Consider the following 18891-nt stretch of genomic DNA (forward strand, 5'->3'; position numbering starts at 1 on the left):
GATCTGGATGAGGGGATTGAGTGCACCCTCAGTAAGTTTGCAGACGACACCAAATTGGGTGGGCATGTTGACCTGCTGGAAGGTAGGAAGGCCATACAGAGGGTTCTGGACCAGTTGGATATTTGGGCTGAGGCCAATTGTATGAGGTTTAACGAGGCCAAGTGCTGGGTCATGCACTTGGGTCATAACAACCCCATGGAGGACTACAGGCTGGGGGAAGAGTGGCTGGAAAGCTGCCAGGCAGAGAGGAATCTGGGGCTGTTGGTTGACAGACAGCTGAACATGAGCCAGCAGTGTGCCCAGGTGGCCAAAAAGGCCAACGCCATCCTGGCTTGTATCAGGAATAGCGTGGCCAGCAGGACTAGAGAAGTGATTGTGCCACTGTACTTGGTGCTGGTGAGGCCATACCTTGAATACTGTGTTCAGTTTTGGGCCCCTCATCATAAGAAGGACATTGAGGTGTTGAAGAGAGTTCAGAGGAGGGCAATGAGACTGGTGAGGGGTCTGGAGCACAAGTCTGATGAGGAGCACCTGAGGGAACTGGGGTTGTTTAGCCTGGAGAAAAGGAGGCTGAGCGGAGACCTTATTGCTCTCTACAGCTACCTGAAAGGAGGCTGTAGCATGGAGGGTGTTGGTCTCTTCTCCCACGTAGCGAGTGATAGGACAAGGGGAAATGGCTTCAAGTTGCGCCAGGGAAGGTTTAGATTGGATATTAGGAAAAAAGTCTTCACAGAAAGGTTTGTCAGGCATTGGAACAGGCTGCTGAGGGAAGTGGTGGAGTCACCATCCCTGGAGGTGTTTAGACAAGGGTCTTAGGGACACGGTTTAGTGCAAGAGTTAGGTTATGGTTGGACTCAAGAATCCTGAGGGCCTCTTGCAACTGAAATGATTCTATGATTCTAGGTACTAAAACTTGGGTTACCTAGGAATCTTAGCTGCTAAACTAGGGAGTCATATTCCTCCATAGGTGCTCTACTTTTTGTGCCAAATCTTGGGAATCAGATACACATGCAAATTAATAGAGCTCATTAAGTTACCATCTATCAGCTGAACCATGGTAACCAGCCTAGAGTACTCGTCTCCTGTGGCAAATGTGAGACAAACGCTCAGTAATTCACACCTGGTTTCTATACTTGAGACTCCTTAGCTGCCTGCTTTTTAGGCCAGAACAGCTTGGAGCACAAATTCTCCACTGGTGCTTCTGTTAAAAAGAAAAAGAAGAAAGGAAGTTTAGGTGCTTCCAGGGTTAAAGATGGGTTCCTTTTTTTGTTCGGTTTTTGAACTCAGGTATGTCAAGGTCCTTTTTGGAAACCTTAGCGCCTTGTTGGAGTTTAGCAAGAGTTCACAAGGATGTGAAACAAGGTTAGCGGGACCTGCGTGGAAAGGAAACTCTCGACACCCTCGCGACCCAGGGCACGGTGGCAGCAGCAAAACTGCCTTTTTCCGGGCACACTCCCCGTGTCCTGAGCGCCAAGGCACCCGCTGCGACCAAGCCTCCTGAGCCACCTGATGCGGGGCCGGCAGCGAGTTCACAGACAAAGGGACGCGCCGGCCGGTCGGTCGGTGCGGCCATCGCACCGGGCCGCCGCAGCCCCAGTCGCTGCTTTGCCCCGCGGGGCGCTGGTGGCTGGGGAGCAGCTCCCGCGCCCTCCCAGCTCCCCACAGCGGCTGCGGGGACGCGCCCGGAGTGCCTAAGCGCCCGGGAGCTGCAGGCGCGGGGACGCGGGCGGTTGGCAGCCTCAGGTGGTGGTTTGCTACCCCACACCGGTGCAGCCCCTGCGCGCCGCGGGCAGGGCTCGCTCGGAAGCAGCAGGGGCGCCCCTTGCCGCCTTCCCCCTCTCCTGCCCTCCGGCCTGCCCCACGCCGTCCCCCACTGAATGGTTTCTGTCCCGGATCCACGGCCGGGGCCTGCCCAGCCCGGCGGCGGCAGCGCCGGCAGGGTTAACCCTGAGGAATGCGGCGGGAGGAATGTGCATGCAGATGAGATGGATGCTAATCTCATGCTAATGAGCGGCGGCCGCGGCCGCCCGGGGCTCAGCCGGGCTCCCCGCGCCCAGACGGCAGCTGGGCTCCGCCGGTAACCCTGACCCGGGCTGCCGCGGCGCGGGCAAGGCGGCAGCCCAGGCATGGTGGACTGAGACCCGGCCGCGCAGGAGGGCTTTCCTGGGCTTCCGTGAGCGGCCTGCTGCGTGTTCCCAGCCCCCCTCCCGGCCCCTTCCCCGTCCCCCCGGCTCGGGTGGGGGCTTTTTCCCGCTTCCCGTCTTTCTTTCCGTCCCTATGGAGCAGCTACCCCCGCCGCCCGACCATGCCTAGGAAAGCGGGGAATGGGCAGCTCCCTTTACCCGATGGCTGGGAGGAGGCGAGGGATTACGACGGCAAAGTCTTCTACATCGACCACAACACCAAGCAGACCAGCTGGATTGACCCCCGGGACAGGTGGGTGCTCGGGCGGGGAGGTGGCGAGGCCCGGGCCGGCGGGGTGGGTTCGGAGCGGCGCTGCCGGGCCCCTCGCCGCTCAGGCGGATCCGTCGCAGAGGGACGGGGCGGGGGGGAGCACCGGAGGGTGCCTCTCTCGGGACGGGGGAGCGGGGTGAGGAGAAGCCCCTGCTTGCAGGCGGGTACGACGTGCCCTCCTTCCCATCGGCGTGGGTACAGCCTGTTTGAGTGAGCTGATGTTGGCGGGGTGTGGGTGTGCGGGACGCTCGTAGAGTTATTCCCGGAGGCCACGGGGGTCGCTGGCGTTCGAGGAGGTCCCGACAGGTACCGAAGTTGGCGAGTCCCTCCCAAAACGGAGGCGCTGGCTCTTCGCCATCCCTTCTGTTCCGGGCACCGCGCTGCGGGGCCGCCTCCCTGCCGGCCGGCGGAGCGTCCTGGCCGCCTGCCGTCCCTTGGCCCCCCCGCGCCCCGGTCCTGGGCACTGCCCGCCCCGAGAGCTCTGCGCTGCTGGGGGTGCTGGGCCTCGGTGCTAGCTAGGCCTCAGCCAGCCCAAATCCCCTCAGCACCCCGCCAGCCGGAGCACGGGCTGTTTGCGGCGCTTTCCCGGTCCGAGCGCTGTAAATCGGCAAAACTCCTTTGAAAGTGCTTCGGTGTGCGAGGTAAACAGCTCACAGGCCGGGACTCAACGGGGCAAGACTTGCAGCTGGGGAGGGATTCTGGAGCTTTGGGTGGACTTCAATAGCCGTTTTTAAATAGCTGGATGATAGACGTCCAAGATACCTATTTTAAAACGTGTATTTTGTCCAAAGTGGTCCCGAAAAGTAATTAAACCCCAAGCTTTGTATGTATTATGAAATACAGTGTTGCTATTGAAAACAGCGTGGGCTAATTATCAAAAACTTTTAAGACATTATAAATGTATGCAACAAGCTGCACTGAATTATAAATGAAGGCTTTGGCTTATATTTCTCTGGTGAAATTAGAAAAGGTAGTTGTGGTGAAGCTTGCTGGCTGTAAGTTGCATACTGAAAGTTCTGACAAGCATCATATGCTGGTTAGGCCCACTTCCCTGTGCTACTTGCTATAACAGCAAATTCCAGTAGTGGCAAACTTAATACTTAAATTCCTTCGTACTTCAAAACATGTTAAATGTTAGTTAGCTGGTAAGGTATACATGACAGTGTTATTAATTACACCCAGCCTTCTCGGATGATGTTTTTTTACATCAGACAGCAAAAACTTCTGGTTTTCCTGTCTCTAGAAATAGTGGATTTGAAGATCTATATAGTTTTAGACTTTTCATTTGTGTTTGCAGAGCAAAATACAAGATGGTATAATCATACCATGAGGTATGGGATATTGGAGTGTATTTGTTATAATACTGCCTCATGAATATACTAATTTTAAATATTTTTTTTTTACACATTCTGTAGTCCTGAAAAGTTCAAGAGTATTCATATTGGGTGGTAAAATTTGAGCCTTCACTCTCATAAACACTAGACAGCTAAGTGGGTAACACTTGTGTGTTTGCCACTTTAAAGGATGAATATTGTTTCATTAATACCTTGATTGCAGATGATAGAGAAATCAAGCTCTGAGACTTGATAAACTGTAATGAGAATGAAGGAAGTAAAGACCTTTTTCCAGAAAGAGTGGTGTTTGAAATAATTGTTAACCTATGTCAGTCATGCAAAACAAACAGAAAGAGGGATTTTGCCCTGGGTGCTTGAGAGAATTTGTTCTTTAGTTAGTGTACATAGCTCAACTGTGAAGCTGAATTGCCTGCACAGAAGAGAGACTGATAAGCCCATTTAATGTGCAGCTTACAGTATTTGTATTTATAATATCTGTATTTACAATCTGCATTTATAATGGTAACGTGGTTTGGAAAAGTGAATAAGAAATGCTTGAAAGTCCTGTGATGACTTTGCTCTAGATTCCACTGTATCTTCCAGGTACTTAGAGAATATATGTTCAGAAACCACGCAGGACATAATTAGGGCTTGCTGTCAGAAAAATTGAAAAATCATCTTCCAAGTTTGTCAATACAATAAAGTCTGGATTCGTGCTGTTTCTAGTACTTATCTTAAATTGTCAAAATGCAGATAATGGATTCTACAGAAAGATTGAAAACGTGTTCCCTTGTTTGATGATACTTTAGGACTCTCTTTTTTCAACTATTTTCTCTGGTCGGGGTCATAAAGTTTTCATAACATACTGGTGTAACATTATAGTACATGGGGTCCTAAAATCTTTCATTGGTAAAGCATGTGTAGAATACATAGATTTTTATGGACAATATTCCTTCTACTGCTGTTATATTGCATTCTGTGGATGATTAAATAGAAAAGACACACTGATGTTTTAAAACCATTTTTATCCTCTTTGATTTAGAAGATACAAATAGTGAAGACTAGTACTGTGAGACATCAGCTCTATGTCTGTGGGTTGCCAGGTGTATTTGAGAACAATTAGAAATGTCTTTGTTACTGGTTTAAAATATTCATGTCCAGAAATAGGCAGACAGTTGAAAACGCCATATTTCAAAGCTGCTTGAAAAATTTTGTGGTTTGTTGGTTTATTTTTAATATAGTGATGCTTTTTCTCATATGCTTTTTCTAGACTATTCTGATAGTACATATTCTAACTGCTGGTATGGTGCAGGTCTGTTATTATAATGATAGCCTTGTGTACAGCTGTGGAAAAAAAAATCAGCTTCAAGCTTGGGGCTCAGTTTTCAGTTTTGCCCCCTTCATTTATATGAGTAATCTGTTTGTTGTCTTTTAGGAGTGTTGTGGAAGCTATTTGAGTTGCTTTGTTCTTCAGGGTTTTTTAGTGTTTTACACTATTCAAGAGTGATTTTTTTATCTTCAGACACTTAGGGTACTGTGTTGATTTGTTTTGAAGACTGGTGGCCCAAAAGAGAGGGCACTTTAACATATAAAGGGTGAGAAAGAGAAACATAAAGGCAAGAATGTAGGAGTTGTAGCAACATTTTCACTCACTAAATATATAGATGTTATTTCTTTGTTTATGACTCTTCCAAGCTACAGCAAACTGAGAAATCATCGATCTTGACAGTTCTTCTGAAACTGGTTTATTGTAAGATGGGAAATAGCCCAAAATGCCAATCGTATCCTGCTACTACTTGACAAAGTTATAAAAAAACAACTGTGGACTGAAGAGGATGAGCCAGATGAAAAGGTGAGAAAGGGTTAGAGGAATTAATACTTTTCTTTGAAGTTCCCTTGAAACTCTTTCAAGTTCCTGGGATATGGAGTTACACTAAGGTGTTGGTGTGTGTATCGTTTTTGTTTGCTTGTTTTTTCTCTGATAGACAATTAAGAGAGGCTTGGGATGGAGACAGAAATTTGGAAAGGAAAATTTTTTCATTTTTTCCATTGTTCAACGTGTTATCAGTAGGCCTTGTGTTTGTTATATTCCTTAGTGGAACCAGCAGAATAGAGCGCCAAGGAGGAGCGGAATAGGAATCTCAGTACCCTCAAATCCTCAGCAGTTGGATGATGCTGAGCTTTCTCACCAGGAATGCAGGGCTTCTCATCTTCTTCTCATCTTGGTTTCTGTACAGTAAATTGTCCATACTCCACTGCTGATCACCACTGACTCAAAATAGATATGTTGTTTTTTATTTTTATAGCTTGCTTAAAATGAGTTCCTCAGCACAAATTCTGAAGCCGCAAGTGTTCTTTGTTAAAATGTTTATCTGAACTCCTGTTGGAGTGGTAAGGAGTGAGCTGCTATGAAAACAAAGCTATCCTTCAATTCTGCCTCCTTTTTACTTCTCTTGCCACTGAGGAGAAAAATCTGTTTAAAATAAATGAGTCCCTTTGAAATAGTTGGTAGTATACGTTTGCTACAGTGTTTCTAGAGTACTTACTAACAATATAACCAAGAAAGTGCTTGAGAAACATGGGATGTGCAGAAAATGGAGAACTTCACGAGTTAAGACATTGTGAAAGAGTTTTCTTTGTGGTGATGTGGAGAGGGAAGGCAGTTTGCATTGCTGATTTCATCTTTTGCGGAGGTGAAAACAACAGAATTTTTATCATAACTATAACTTGTACAAGATTTGCCTGAATTAGAACCTTTTCCAGGTTTCGGCAATTAAACGTTGCATGCCCTTTTCCCTTAGAAAAAAAAGGGCACTTTATTTCTTACTTTTTCACTGGAACTTGCCTTCTCATGTCCTGTGAACGGCAGAGGCTGTGAGGAGGGAAGATACTGAGGTTGAAGTTACTCGAGCAGGGGGACTTGGGTCCTGTGTCTCTCCTGGGCACTGCTGTAGCCCAGGGTGCATGGTAGGAGGCTGCCAGTCATAGTGGAGACTCAGAGAAACAAGAGGCATGTAAGATACTGTGGTGGTGAAAGTTCAAGGTAGCAAATAAGAGGTAAGCAGAAAACGGGACAGCATGACAGGAGGCATCATCAGAGGATGGAAAATACATTTGTATCTGTTCTTTTTTGCATGGAAGTGAGCTGTACTGTGACAGATGAATAATAACTTCTACTGTCTGAAATGCCTGGTGTCTGAGGCAAGTACTGTTCTGTGTGAAATTGGTGACTGCAGGACTTCAGCTAACACAGGAAAGAATTCTGAAACATTAAAACTTCTGGGTGGGTGGGAGTGAACAAAATTTAGCTGAAAAGCAGGAGTGTGATTCATCTATCCTTTGAAGAATAATGATGTTAAATTGAAGTGTTAGTCATTACATTTTGAAAGGGATGGATCTTAATTCTATTTTAAGTGCAAATCTCAACATTGCTGATTTAAGGTACAACTAGAGCAACTACCTGATAAATCCTTTCTTTAGGCAGTTGCCTGCTAAAAATGACTTAAATGCAAACCATTACCGAAAGGTTTCTGTTCTCATGCCCTTTCTATTTTCCCTTGCAACTCCCTTATTTGCTAGTAGCTGAGGAGGGAGTGGGTCTTTCACATTTTTGGTGGCACCCCTACATAAGTGATGAAATTCTAACCTTAACAAGAAGTAATCATCTGCTTATTTTGGAAAATTGTTAGAGGATCAGTCACTTGATGATGCTTCAAGGTGTACAACTTGCAATTATCCTGTAGTGAGACAGCACAATGATTTTTTTTTTTCCCCTAAATATCTTTTTCCACTCTGCTTCATCCTGAAGTATCATATGCTGGTTTTTATCCTAATTCCATATAATCTGTTCCTGTCTCCTTGTCTGCTCAGGAATGTGCATATTTCCCATGAAACTGTCTGATATCCCATTCTGGTTTCACTGACAGGTTGGGAACTGCTTTTACTTAATTGATGTATATTTATTCGAAATAAAACCCGTGATACAAGTACTGAACTTGCAATGAGAGACTAGCTGTGTCTGAACTTCTGACACCTTCATTTGTTTATCCAGTGTAAAGTAGAATTCTAATATTACAGTGCTAATATAGCTGTGATAGCATCAGACAGTGTTAAAATACATAGTGATTGTTGTATGTGGGTTTTTTAACTAGTCTGTCATTTGCTTGAGGCTATGTGTTGTTGATTTTAGCATTAGTGAAAATGGCTATGGTAACTCTGAGATAATGCATTTATTCTTGATTTCCTTGGGAGTGATAGGGCTGCACTATATCTTTCATCTCAGAGCATGTGAAGTTAACAAGTCAGGAAATGCTATGGAGTATTCGCTTGTGTGTGCAAAGTATGTACCGCTGCTTAAAGCCAAGGACTGTGACCCGGTATGTGAAGTGGGGCAAGTGGTCTAGATTTAGGTTTATCCAGACCTGTGTCTGTAGTACTTGCCTACTGGAGATATTTTGATTAAAACCTGTCTCGACTTACAAGATAGTATTACTATAGTTGTAATACACAATGTAAGCCTTGATGAGAAACTGTACACGTGAAGAAAAATACACCTTTTATCAAATGAATGGAACTGAGCTGTTTGCTGGAGATATTGTCCTACTACAATATAGTTAAATGAAGGAATCATTCAGAATTTAGACTTTCAGAGAAGAGGAACTGGCTTTACTTTGAAGTAATGGCTGTGAATGAAGTTTTCATTTCTACAAGTAAGGGTCAATATACAGATCAAATAGGACAAATTATTTACAACTTCAGAGAGCTGTGCAGATTACATTAAGAGTTCTTGTTTTCTTCCAGTTAAATAACTTGTGCTCAATCCTTTGGTTAAAATTCTGTGCTTTGAACATGTTATTAAGGTTATTAGAATAAGAGGGTTTCTCAACTTCCAGTCATTAATGAATGTAACATCTAGAGAGCAATTGAATTTGGTGAAGTAGATTTTGATTCAGTTTTCTTGCTACTTTTTTCTTTTTAGCCTAAAAAATAAATAGGTGTTTGAGATTTCACAGTTTTTATATCACACAGGTGACTGAAAACTAGAAGAATAATCATGGAAGTGATGGAAAAGACTGAAAATGGATGAACATACAGTAATATTTCCACGGTGACACACCTTCAGAAAGGCAGGAATAGAAACAATGCTGACATTCCACAACTGTTATGCTGGGACGTGTAAATTCTTATTACAGTGACCTGCAAGGGAAATGGCAAAGGATTGCAGAGGGGTAACACAGTCCACTGAGTGTGGGCTGTCATGATTCTGTTTACCTGTCCCTTTCCTGCCACCAAAGAGGAAATGGCCCCCAGGAGATGATCTGGCTAACATGAAACCCCTTGGGTTTAGGGTTGTTTTGCAGCAGAATCAGCTCATTGTGTCACTGGATGGATAGCGGTGTGAGACAGGAGGCAAGTCCAGAGCTGGGAGCAAAAGGCAAGAGCGATGCTGCAGAAACCAAGATGCACATAATCCTAGCTGATGTGGATCTGTCTTTGTAGATGTCCGTTTCTTTTGTTGGCTTTCTCCATTGTTTTCTTGTGTGTGTCTTTGTATTCACCTTTGCTTTACTGTGAACCACCAGTACAGCTGTCCCAGACATCTTGATCCTAAACACGTTTTCTGTCACCAAGAAACTTGTTAGAAACTTTTTACTGTCTTTTTAAATGTTTGTTACTGTGAACCTCTTGTTGAAGAGAAATTTTGTCATTGCACAGTTGCAGAACTAGATCCTGTTTTCTGGTAATATGTTGCTGTTGACAATATGCTTATGAATAGCTAATTTCTACTGCTTATGAAAGGAGATCAGAAATTCTTTGACTTTGGTGCATTTTTTTCCTAATTATTCATAAAATATGTTTTAGAGACCGCTGCAAAGTATCTCACCAGAATGTTGGTGTAGTTCAAGACTTAAAATGTTTCAACGTGCGAAGCAAACTGAAGCCATTTGTCTTCCTGTATTTGAAGGAGTCATCTGTATGGACAAATTGACTTGTCTTTCATGTGGAAGAAGCAGCTAGTGGCTGCAAAGGGGAGTGGTACAGTAGTTATGGTTTCCATTTTGTGTTGCTTGAGTATTTTGTAAGAATTTGCTCTGTGGGTGTAGGGTTTGGGTCTTTTTAAATAGCACATTTTGAGTGTTGCTGAACACAAATGCTCTTCCCACTAAGTTTTTCTGTGCAAAACCATTAGTGACAGTGAAGTTCCTACCTGATGAAGTCAGTCTCTGGCTCTTGTTTTTGAAATGCTAGTGAACGGACTTCTTGGGGGGGGGGCGGAGGTTGCTCTCCTCCCCAACCCCTTCTACCCCTGCCTTTACGTATACTTTTTTAAGGCTAATTTGCTTCTGGATTTTTTTGGTTGGTTAGGACTTCTGGGCTAGAGGCAGACTGTCAGTGGTATGAATGTATTCTGTCAACTGAAACAATCATTTGCATCTCATAGAACAAGATCAGATGCTATCCTTTGAACTCAGATACTGTTTGTACTTGAAGAAAGGCAACTTTATCTCATCAACTCTGAATACATATTGTATTCAAAGTGATTGTTTGGGTATGTAAAGACGCATTGTCTTGGGACAGCAAACTCAAATTTCTGCAAATTCTTGCTGCGTGCTATAAAATACTGTGTATTGGACCTGCTTTACTGTGTCTGTGCTATTTTTCTGACTTCATTAGATCAAACTTCAATTGTTATTTGAAAAACAAAAACCATACTGGGATGCCTTCCATAATATGCTGTTTATTCCAATAATCAGGCTTTCAGTGTCTAGAAACACCTTTTTTATTTTTTTTTTCTTTCAGTATAGAGGAAATGATGTAGAAGAATATGTATTTTAACTAAATCCTGCTAGGACACCCTCTTTGAATTAGCAACTTTCTCATGTTGTTATTGAAGGAACAGTACTTTACACACCTATTGTTTCTTTCCAAAGTACTTTTAAGTGCTAAACTGCAGTCCTGTCCAGATAAGCCTATCTTATGGCCTCCAGATGTGACCTGTGAAGAATTCTTACTCTGATTCAATGCTTTGCCCTTCGCTCTTAAGAGCTTACCACCCTCCCAGAGCTGGGAATGTCTAACAAATATGTAGGTATTTTTAATAATGTAGCAGATGAACTTTTGATATTCTGCAAATTATGTGCAAGCATGTCATGCCCGTGGTAGTAAATATGCCCCACACATGAGGAATGGTGTCTGCCTTTTAGCTGTGGGGCAGGCATGTAGGCATCTTAGTAGCATCTTGTCAAGTAACAGGGTTTGACTGAAGTGCAGGTGTCCCCTGTCATATACCTGCATGGCAGTGTATTTATTGGGATCACACTGTGGGGGAACAATTCTGGTTGCTCTTTGGGGCATTTCTGGTCATTGGAGGGCAGGGTGATTTACTCTGTGGTTCTCTAATACTTCCAGAAGAAGAGGTATGGCCTGTTTAAGCTGAAAAACTGGGCGTTGTGGCCTCACTCACTGTCTGTGGTGGGTTGCAGAAAATTGCCAGGGAAAGACTTTCTTTGTTCTTGGTGAGGAAACAATAGGGTGGGATTTTTCCTTTGTTTAATACCGTCAATTGTTAAACTGTAGTCTAGTCCAGAAAGGCCTGTCTCATGGCCTGATGACCGGACTGAGAAACGGTACTCTTATCCAAAGCCTAGTCCCTTCATTCTTGATTTCCTTGGTTATGCTTAAGTGTTTATGTAGACTTACAACTTTCTACCTCTTCACCAATGTTAACAAAATGTTTCTAAGAAAACTCTTATTTCTTGTTAGAAATAACCCTGTGCAAAAATTCATTTGGTTAATAAACACCGTGTATCAGAGAAATAGATGTGATTCAGATTTATGAACTAGATTTTTTAAAACGCTTTTGTTTAGCAAATGATTACAGTGTCATCCTGTGTTGCCATTCATGTTCATGAGCCGTTCTGGCTGTGCAGGAGCTCTAGGTGGGTGCTGCTCTCCTCACTGCAGCCTGACACAGAGCCCAACCAGGGGCTGCTGGTTTGGGTTTCCATTCCACAAAGACCCCGTGGAGACCAGTGGTTGTGGAGGAAGGTTTATGGTGCAGTAAGGTTGGAGTGGCTGGGAGCTGATCTAGGGAGGGGACATCTGAATGATTTTTTTCCTGTTGAGAGGGCAATGGGGAAAGTGGCACATGTAATGGAATCTAATGGACTGTCTGTGGTTACCATTGCTTACGGTTGTTAAGCTTCTTTGACCTATAGTAAGCCTTTGGTGTTTTTGTCTGAGATGTGTAGGATATAAAATTTCCTCATGAGCAAAATGACATTTCTGGTCCATAAATCATCCACTACTCAAATGTACTTCTCAAAACTTCAAATGTGTGTTGGTAGTTGAGGTTTGGTTTAAATTTTAAAACACTTCTGCTCTTGTGAGTTACACTGTGAATACCCAGCTTGAGGTATCTTTGTACATATAATTTCTTGGTACAGCATCACATAATGTAATTTAAATTTTTTATTATTTGTAAAGAGATATGGCAAGTATCCTGTGAGAAACTCAGGAGCCTTCAGAAGTTTAGGAGCTTAGTAGCTTCTTTTTTTAAGGAAGTGATAGCTATGTAGGAACATACTAACACATTACTTCTGTTCTTAATTTGTTGTTAAAACTTTGACAGAAGGTAGATCCTGGTTTTGCCTTAAGGAATATGGGGGACTTAATTATGCATTTTGTATACTACTGGGGATGTATTCCCAGGTGTACCTAAGCTCAGTGTCCATCCAGATCTGACCACCATATTTCCAAGGCCTGTACAGTGCCTCAGTGTGGTCACGTATTACCAAAAGAAAAATCAAGTCCTTTTCAGCTCATTCTGTCAGTGGCTGTCTTTTAACACATGCTATCTTGTACAGTAATTTGTGATAAATTTGCAAGTATCACCTTGCAAATATTATGTATGATTGTATTTTATTACATTGATTTTAATCACATTCCCAGTAATCGTCAACTTTGTTCGCTGCAGGATCTAACCCAAATGGTGTGGTGGTTTTTTGTCTGTTTTTTTATTGCTTGAGACTTTTAGTGCAAAGACTTGCACTTGCCTCTCCCTTTTTAGTTTGGATGGAATAGTATAGTGGTAAACAATTCTAGTTTGGTGTACCATGGACCTCTCTCAGAGAGATTTGCAAAATAAGCTGTGGTAAGAGTTAAAGGCACAGAACTATTCAGTACTGAATTTCAGAGTGAACAGTGAGTGACAAACTGCCAAAACTGGAACTGCGATGTCCACAGAGTTGGAGTGAAATAGAGAAAACAAATACTGCTCAGATGATGTGATCTCTGAGAGTCTGATGTGAGTTTCACCCTTCTGAAGTAAGTAATAGTGTTCCCTGTAATTTACTGGCTTGGAATGTAGACCCGTAGAGAACCCTCAGAAATTGAGGTTTTCTGTGTTTCTGGATCTTAGTGTTCCCGAACAGTAGGAGTTTTGCCAGAGCTCTTCCTATTTCCCACATTCTTTTGCAGTTGCCAGCCTTGTTTGATGCAGAAGTGGCAGGCTGCAATGGGGCTTCAGTGGGTTACAGCATGAAGGATCATTTGGAATGGAAGTATCACAGTATCACAGTGTGTTTGGGATTGGAAGGGACCTCAAAAGATCATCTAGTCCAATCCCCCTGCTGGAGCAGGAACACCTAGGTGAGGTTGCACAGGAACATGTCCAGGAGGGTCTTGAATGTCTCCAGAGAAGGAGACTCCACAACCCCCCTGGGCAGCCTGTTCCAGTGTCTGTCACCCTTACTGAGAAGAAGTTTTTTCTCAAATTTAAGTGGAAGTGTGAAGTATTAAATATTTAGAATATGTTTTGCTGAAGCATTGAATAGTAAATGCTTGTACATAAGAGGATGCAATTCAAGACAGCAACCTGACAAGGAGTAAAGACCTATTTCTGTCATGCTGTGAGTATTGCTATGTTTAAAGTGAACTGTTAACATATTTACAGTCATTCCGGTAAACAGTAGAATGCTATGGATGTGAATAATCATTTGAGACCGCTACAGGACATTCCTGAAATAGTGTTCAAATGACTAGAGAAATTATGGGATGCAGCAAAGCACACAAACACTGTAAGCCTTTTAGCCAGCTAGTCCAGTCAGTGGTTTACTACTGCTGTAAGGAAGGCTTAATTCACAGGAACTTACACAGTAAACAGATGATTTATTCAAGTTTCCCAGCTTTGCATGTTCTTTTCTGGTTTTTCTCTGTTATTTATACTTCCTAGGCTCTCTTTTTAGATCTGCTCTTTGAGAGAAAGACTTCAGTGAACTCAAGTTTGAGGTTTGCAGAGGAGTTGTTAATTGGTTACACTGCTGTGTTAGCTAAACTAACGATACTGTGGTCTAGAAGGAGAATTGCTCATAGGAAACAAATTATTATGGTGATATGGATTACACTTTTTGGTTCTTATTTGCTTGTCTGGTGGCTGTTCTGCCTTGCTAGCATGACTTATGATGATTAAAATGAGCCATGGGCTTCTGTGCTGTGGCAGGGTGTTGATTTGCATGCAGGACCTGGCTGGCCCATTTGCTCAGAATGTATGAAGCCATCAAAACTGTATTTTTTCAGGGAAGATTTTGGCAAGAAAATGAGCTTTGAGGACAAATGTGGAATAGTTAAGGGTTTTGTCTTAAACATCTTTAAAATCTCTTTTACTTGATGTTTTGTGTCCCTTTCTTTCCAGTTAGGTTTTGCTGAAAAGTTGTAAGGTATCTTCTTTCTGGTCATAGTTGTGGTGCCTAATGTGGCTAGTATAGTAAAAATGTATGAAGAGTATATTAAAACAAAAACCACACACACAAAAACAGACAAGCAAACCAACAAAACATACAACAACCAAAAAAACCCAAACAACAAAGTAGTGTTCCCATAATCAACACTTCATTTGTTATTTTATTCTAGGTTTGGCAGGCATACTAGATAGTTAAGCAGCTTCAGGCAGCTGCCTGCAGTTCTTGTGAAACAATTCCACTACAGGTGGCTATTGTGCAGGGGTGACAGTGCTTATCACAGGACCCTCCATGTGGCAGTACTGTCATTGCTGTTTATTGAGATAGTAGGTTTCTAACAGATCTTTGGGGAATAAACTCATTAACAGCTATTTTGTAATATTTTATTTGAAAAGCTTTTAAAAATGGGCAGAATTAGAACTTTATCTGAATGCTCTCTTTTTCATTGGGTGTGAATAGCATCTGTTTGAGACACACAGTGATGATGAATGCAGTAACATTCAGATATCATGAAAGGTTTCATGTGGCCTTGAGGATGGTGATGTCCTGATGGGGGTATTACAGTTACATAAAAAAACTGTATAAGAACTGAAATATTTAACATTAAACTTAAGGCAATTAAAGGTCATATCCCAACAAAAGCTTGTAGTACTACTGCATCAGTGAAAAGTTAATTTACTTTCTTTTTATTTTTCCCTTTTAAAAACTAGCTTTGGAGACTAAGGATAAGTTAGGTACAGAAGGTCTACCAAATTAATACTGACTGGTATTCCATACAGATGTTGATGTATGTGAAAGTAACAGCAGGCAATTGATGAAAAGTATATTTTTTTAATAGAAGCCACAGTGTTTTAACATGGAGATAGAATTTATACTTTTTGTTATGTTGAAAATGATGGGCCAATATATAATCTGTATCCCCAAGGAGCTTTAAAAATAATGGCAAGTGGAATTGCAATGATTTACTGAATTAAAAAAAGCGTGGAAGCATAGACTGGGATTTGTGGGCAAACACTAGAACACACTGCTCTGAGTGGTGGTGGACACGACTTGGAGCAACCTGGTCTGATTTCAGAGCTGTCCTGCATTGGGCCAGAGGTTCCTTCCCACATACATTATTCTGTGACTACCTTTTTTTTAAAAAGGGAAAAAATATTTTCTCTGGAAGACTGGCCTGCTATTACTAAAAGCAAATATTTCAGGATTTTATTACTGGCCTTTCCTTCATTATTTGTCTGGCATGTGTGGGTAAATGTGACTTTATCAGGGTTAGATCATCAAGCTAACTAAACATCATATTTTGGAAAAAAGACTGGTTTCAGATAAGTAATGTGTTGATGCAATCTGTTGAAATTTAAGGAGAGTACTTACTACCATACCCTGACACGAAGTCCTTAGTCCCAGACACCCGTGCCTTTAATAGAAAAATTGGGTGATGATAAAGTAGATGCAGAACAAGGAGACTAAAATGTACTATATTGGAATTGGAATTTTGAGGGTAATAGGAGGGTTACTAGTGCTGTTTTGCAATGTAATGGCAGTAACTCAACCACTGTCCATTTTAGTAATGTCTGTAAAATGATCTTTTTGCTCTAGCTGTCAATCCTGCAAGCAAAACTGTGGAAATTAAATTCCCCTCTCACTTTGAAGACCAGCTCTGCTCTATGTTGTATTGATATGCATCTCCAACACCCAGCAGTTAGCATGTACTAATAACTTGGATTTTAGAATTTGATGAGGGAAGTGTATATTATGTCTAGTGATTGTTTTATTAAAGATACACTGCAAACAGAATAACCTCCCCCCCGCCCCCTCCCCGCCCCGGTAATGTTAAAGTTACTGCTGCTAAATATACTAAAAGCATCCAGTTACGATTTTCTTGTGTTCCTTCAAATGTGACTTCGGAAGGCGCAACACTTTAAAGTTTATTCCAGAAGGCACTTTCAGAGATGGATGATTGAAAACAACTCTCCTGAATGGCACCTTGCTGTACTTCATAGATCATAACAGCTTTTATTCACCACTGTGATTGTTTTTTAAATTACTACCTGTGGATGGACTTGGATGAGTTGGCCTGCTGGCTGCATATTTGGTTTGATTGGGGCCTATCTTGAAGTTGCCTTTACATTACATGGGGTTCTTGATGACCCTAACATTTTCTAATCTTCTTTGTACTGCATGGCTTGTTTAATTTCTTATATTCTTGCCATTTTAGAAGCACAGTAATTTTATCATTAATTGCTTTCTTCTTTAAAAAAAAAAGGTGTCATTTCAACCTAAGATATACAGAGATGCTTCTTTTAGAATGACAAAGATGCTGCTTATTTTGCATTGTTTTTCCACTGGAAGCTGTAGATTATGTCATGAATAATTATTATACTAATAGTTGCTGATGGACTGAAAACTGTTTAATTTATAAAAGATACATTTGTCACAGGGAAAGCTCCAAGTGACATCCATATCAGTGGTGTACAAAAGCAATACTGCTTGAATACTTTATTTAAAATATCGATATAGCAGTGGCATGTTACTTGTTTTTCCACAGGTGGACATTTCATTTCAAGACAGACAGATGAAAAGAGAGAAAAGGAATGTCATAAGACAAAGTGACAATTGAAGTTAATTGAAGTATTTTGAATAAACTTTTTTTTCAGAAGTTGCGGTGTTGATAAGTCTAAATAAAACATTTCATTCTTCTGATTTGATTAATTTTTTTTTTTTATCAGGGGCTCTTTTGGGAGTGTAAAAGACTGGGAAGATTTTATTGCTTATTAGGCAGGGTATTGGTCTGGAATGTGAAAGAATCTGATTCCAGTCCCTTTCCTGGCTCAGAATGACTTGGTGCTATTGAAAAACCATTTTCCTTGAATAATGAGACAGAAGAGGGTACCTGAGCATCCCAGGCCTGGTTCCTGAACTGTTTTAACTCAAGGCAACAGGAAAATCTAGGTTACAGTTTTGAAAATTGAATATTCTGAAAATATTATGGGGAGAAAGACAGATGAATAAAAAGAAACAAAGCTGTAGAAATTTCTGTGAAATGTAGTTGTTGTCCTCTAGATAGCTCTAAGAGGTGTGTGCCTATCACTAGAAATATTTAACCAATCAAAGGATATCCGTAGTCTCCATAAATTCCTCTCAGATTTTTATCAACAGCAGTTCCCAGCTTCAGTTGCCATGTCCTGTGTTCCCTCTGTTCTAGCATTTGATCTTTTCTCTTTTCATTCAGAAAATAGCTTGAGTGAATATGCAGAAGACAGGAGTGTGGTGGAAAGAGTGGATCTCAGCCTATTCAGATATGTAGCTCCATCTGTATGAATAGTATGGGATAAATAAAAGGTGGGTAAGGGTGATGGCAACAGGAGAACACAACATTTTTAAATGCCCTGAAATCCTCAAAATGTTTTAGGTTGTTGACAGCTTAACCACACAACTAGGATTGTTAGCGACTGGCAGGAGGAGCATGATTTGTTCTGTTAGTTCTGGTTCTTGGGCCACAAAGATATGCTTAGCCAGGCCTTCCTTCTGCAGACCCTCAAAAATTGAGTTGCGGAGGCCCTAGCTGTGTTTTGGGCTACCTTTGCCTTTGGAAATTGCTTTCTCCCTTTTATTTTATTTTATTTTTTTTTTCCCCCCTGAGGCATATAGCAGCTGAAGGGAGCAAAACAAAAGGAAACAAAGACATGAAGGTCAGGGTTGGGGTGTTCTGGTCCTTGTATTGTCTTAGTGGAGAGTTTGCAGGCTACAGATGTTCCCCATACCACAGCTGAGGGATTTCTCTGACCCCTATCCACCTCAGTCTGTCCCTAGTGACTGCAAATCATGTTCTGCAAGTGATACTCTGCTCTATGGACAAATAGACTTAGCAGTTTTTCTGCCCAGTGTGAGTATCGTACCACTGGTTCATTTTGCCTCTATCCCTACTGTCTGAAGCAGTTACCACACTGCAGCACACCCTGTTACAACCCGTTCACAAGTACTCGGGCCACCTGTAAAGGACTTTGGTTATAGCCTAAGTGTAGTGAGCATCAGTACAGTACAGGTCCTTTAGACATCAATTAAACTTCCTAGAGAGGTTTGTGAAAGGAAGAGATTTTGTTTTCCCAAAGCCCAGTGAAAGGGTCAAAAAATGCTCTAGCTTGCTTTTTTTCAGCCGGCACAGTGGATTGCCATGCTCCATCAGCCAGACTAATTCTTTGGCTGCCAGTGAGGGTCACCAAGCACTGCTGCTTCCTTGCGTATCTCTCAGCAGCTGGTTTCAGAGGGACAACAGGAACAACAATCCAGGCTTGGAAAAACAAGAAGACAACGCTGTTAGTTACTTTGCAAACTCTATCCATTTCTTGTGCTGAAAGCCATACATT

The 18891-nt window shown here is 42.1% G+C and overlaps 1 protein-coding gene across 1 annotated transcript in view; it reads left to right on the forward strand.

Annotated features, from left to right (window-relative positions):
• Positions 1-2305: 2305 nt before the first annotated feature.
• Positions 2306-18891, forward strand: part of WWC2 (WW and C2 domain containing 2) — a gene marked incomplete at both ends in the record, with an annotated part of 96993 nt that continues 80407 nt past the window's right edge. The window contains one exon of the mRNA XM_080344230.1: positions 2306-2436. Coding sequence (XP_080200356.1) covers positions 2306-2436 — 131 coding nt within the window. The remainder of the gene's footprint in view (positions 2437-18891) is intronic.

Source organism: Nesoenas mayeri (genome assembly GCF_963082525.1).
Source record: "Nesoenas mayeri genome assembly, chromosome: 4".
NCBI lineage: Eukaryota > Metazoa > Chordata > Aves > Columbiformes > Columbidae > Nesoenas > Nesoenas mayeri.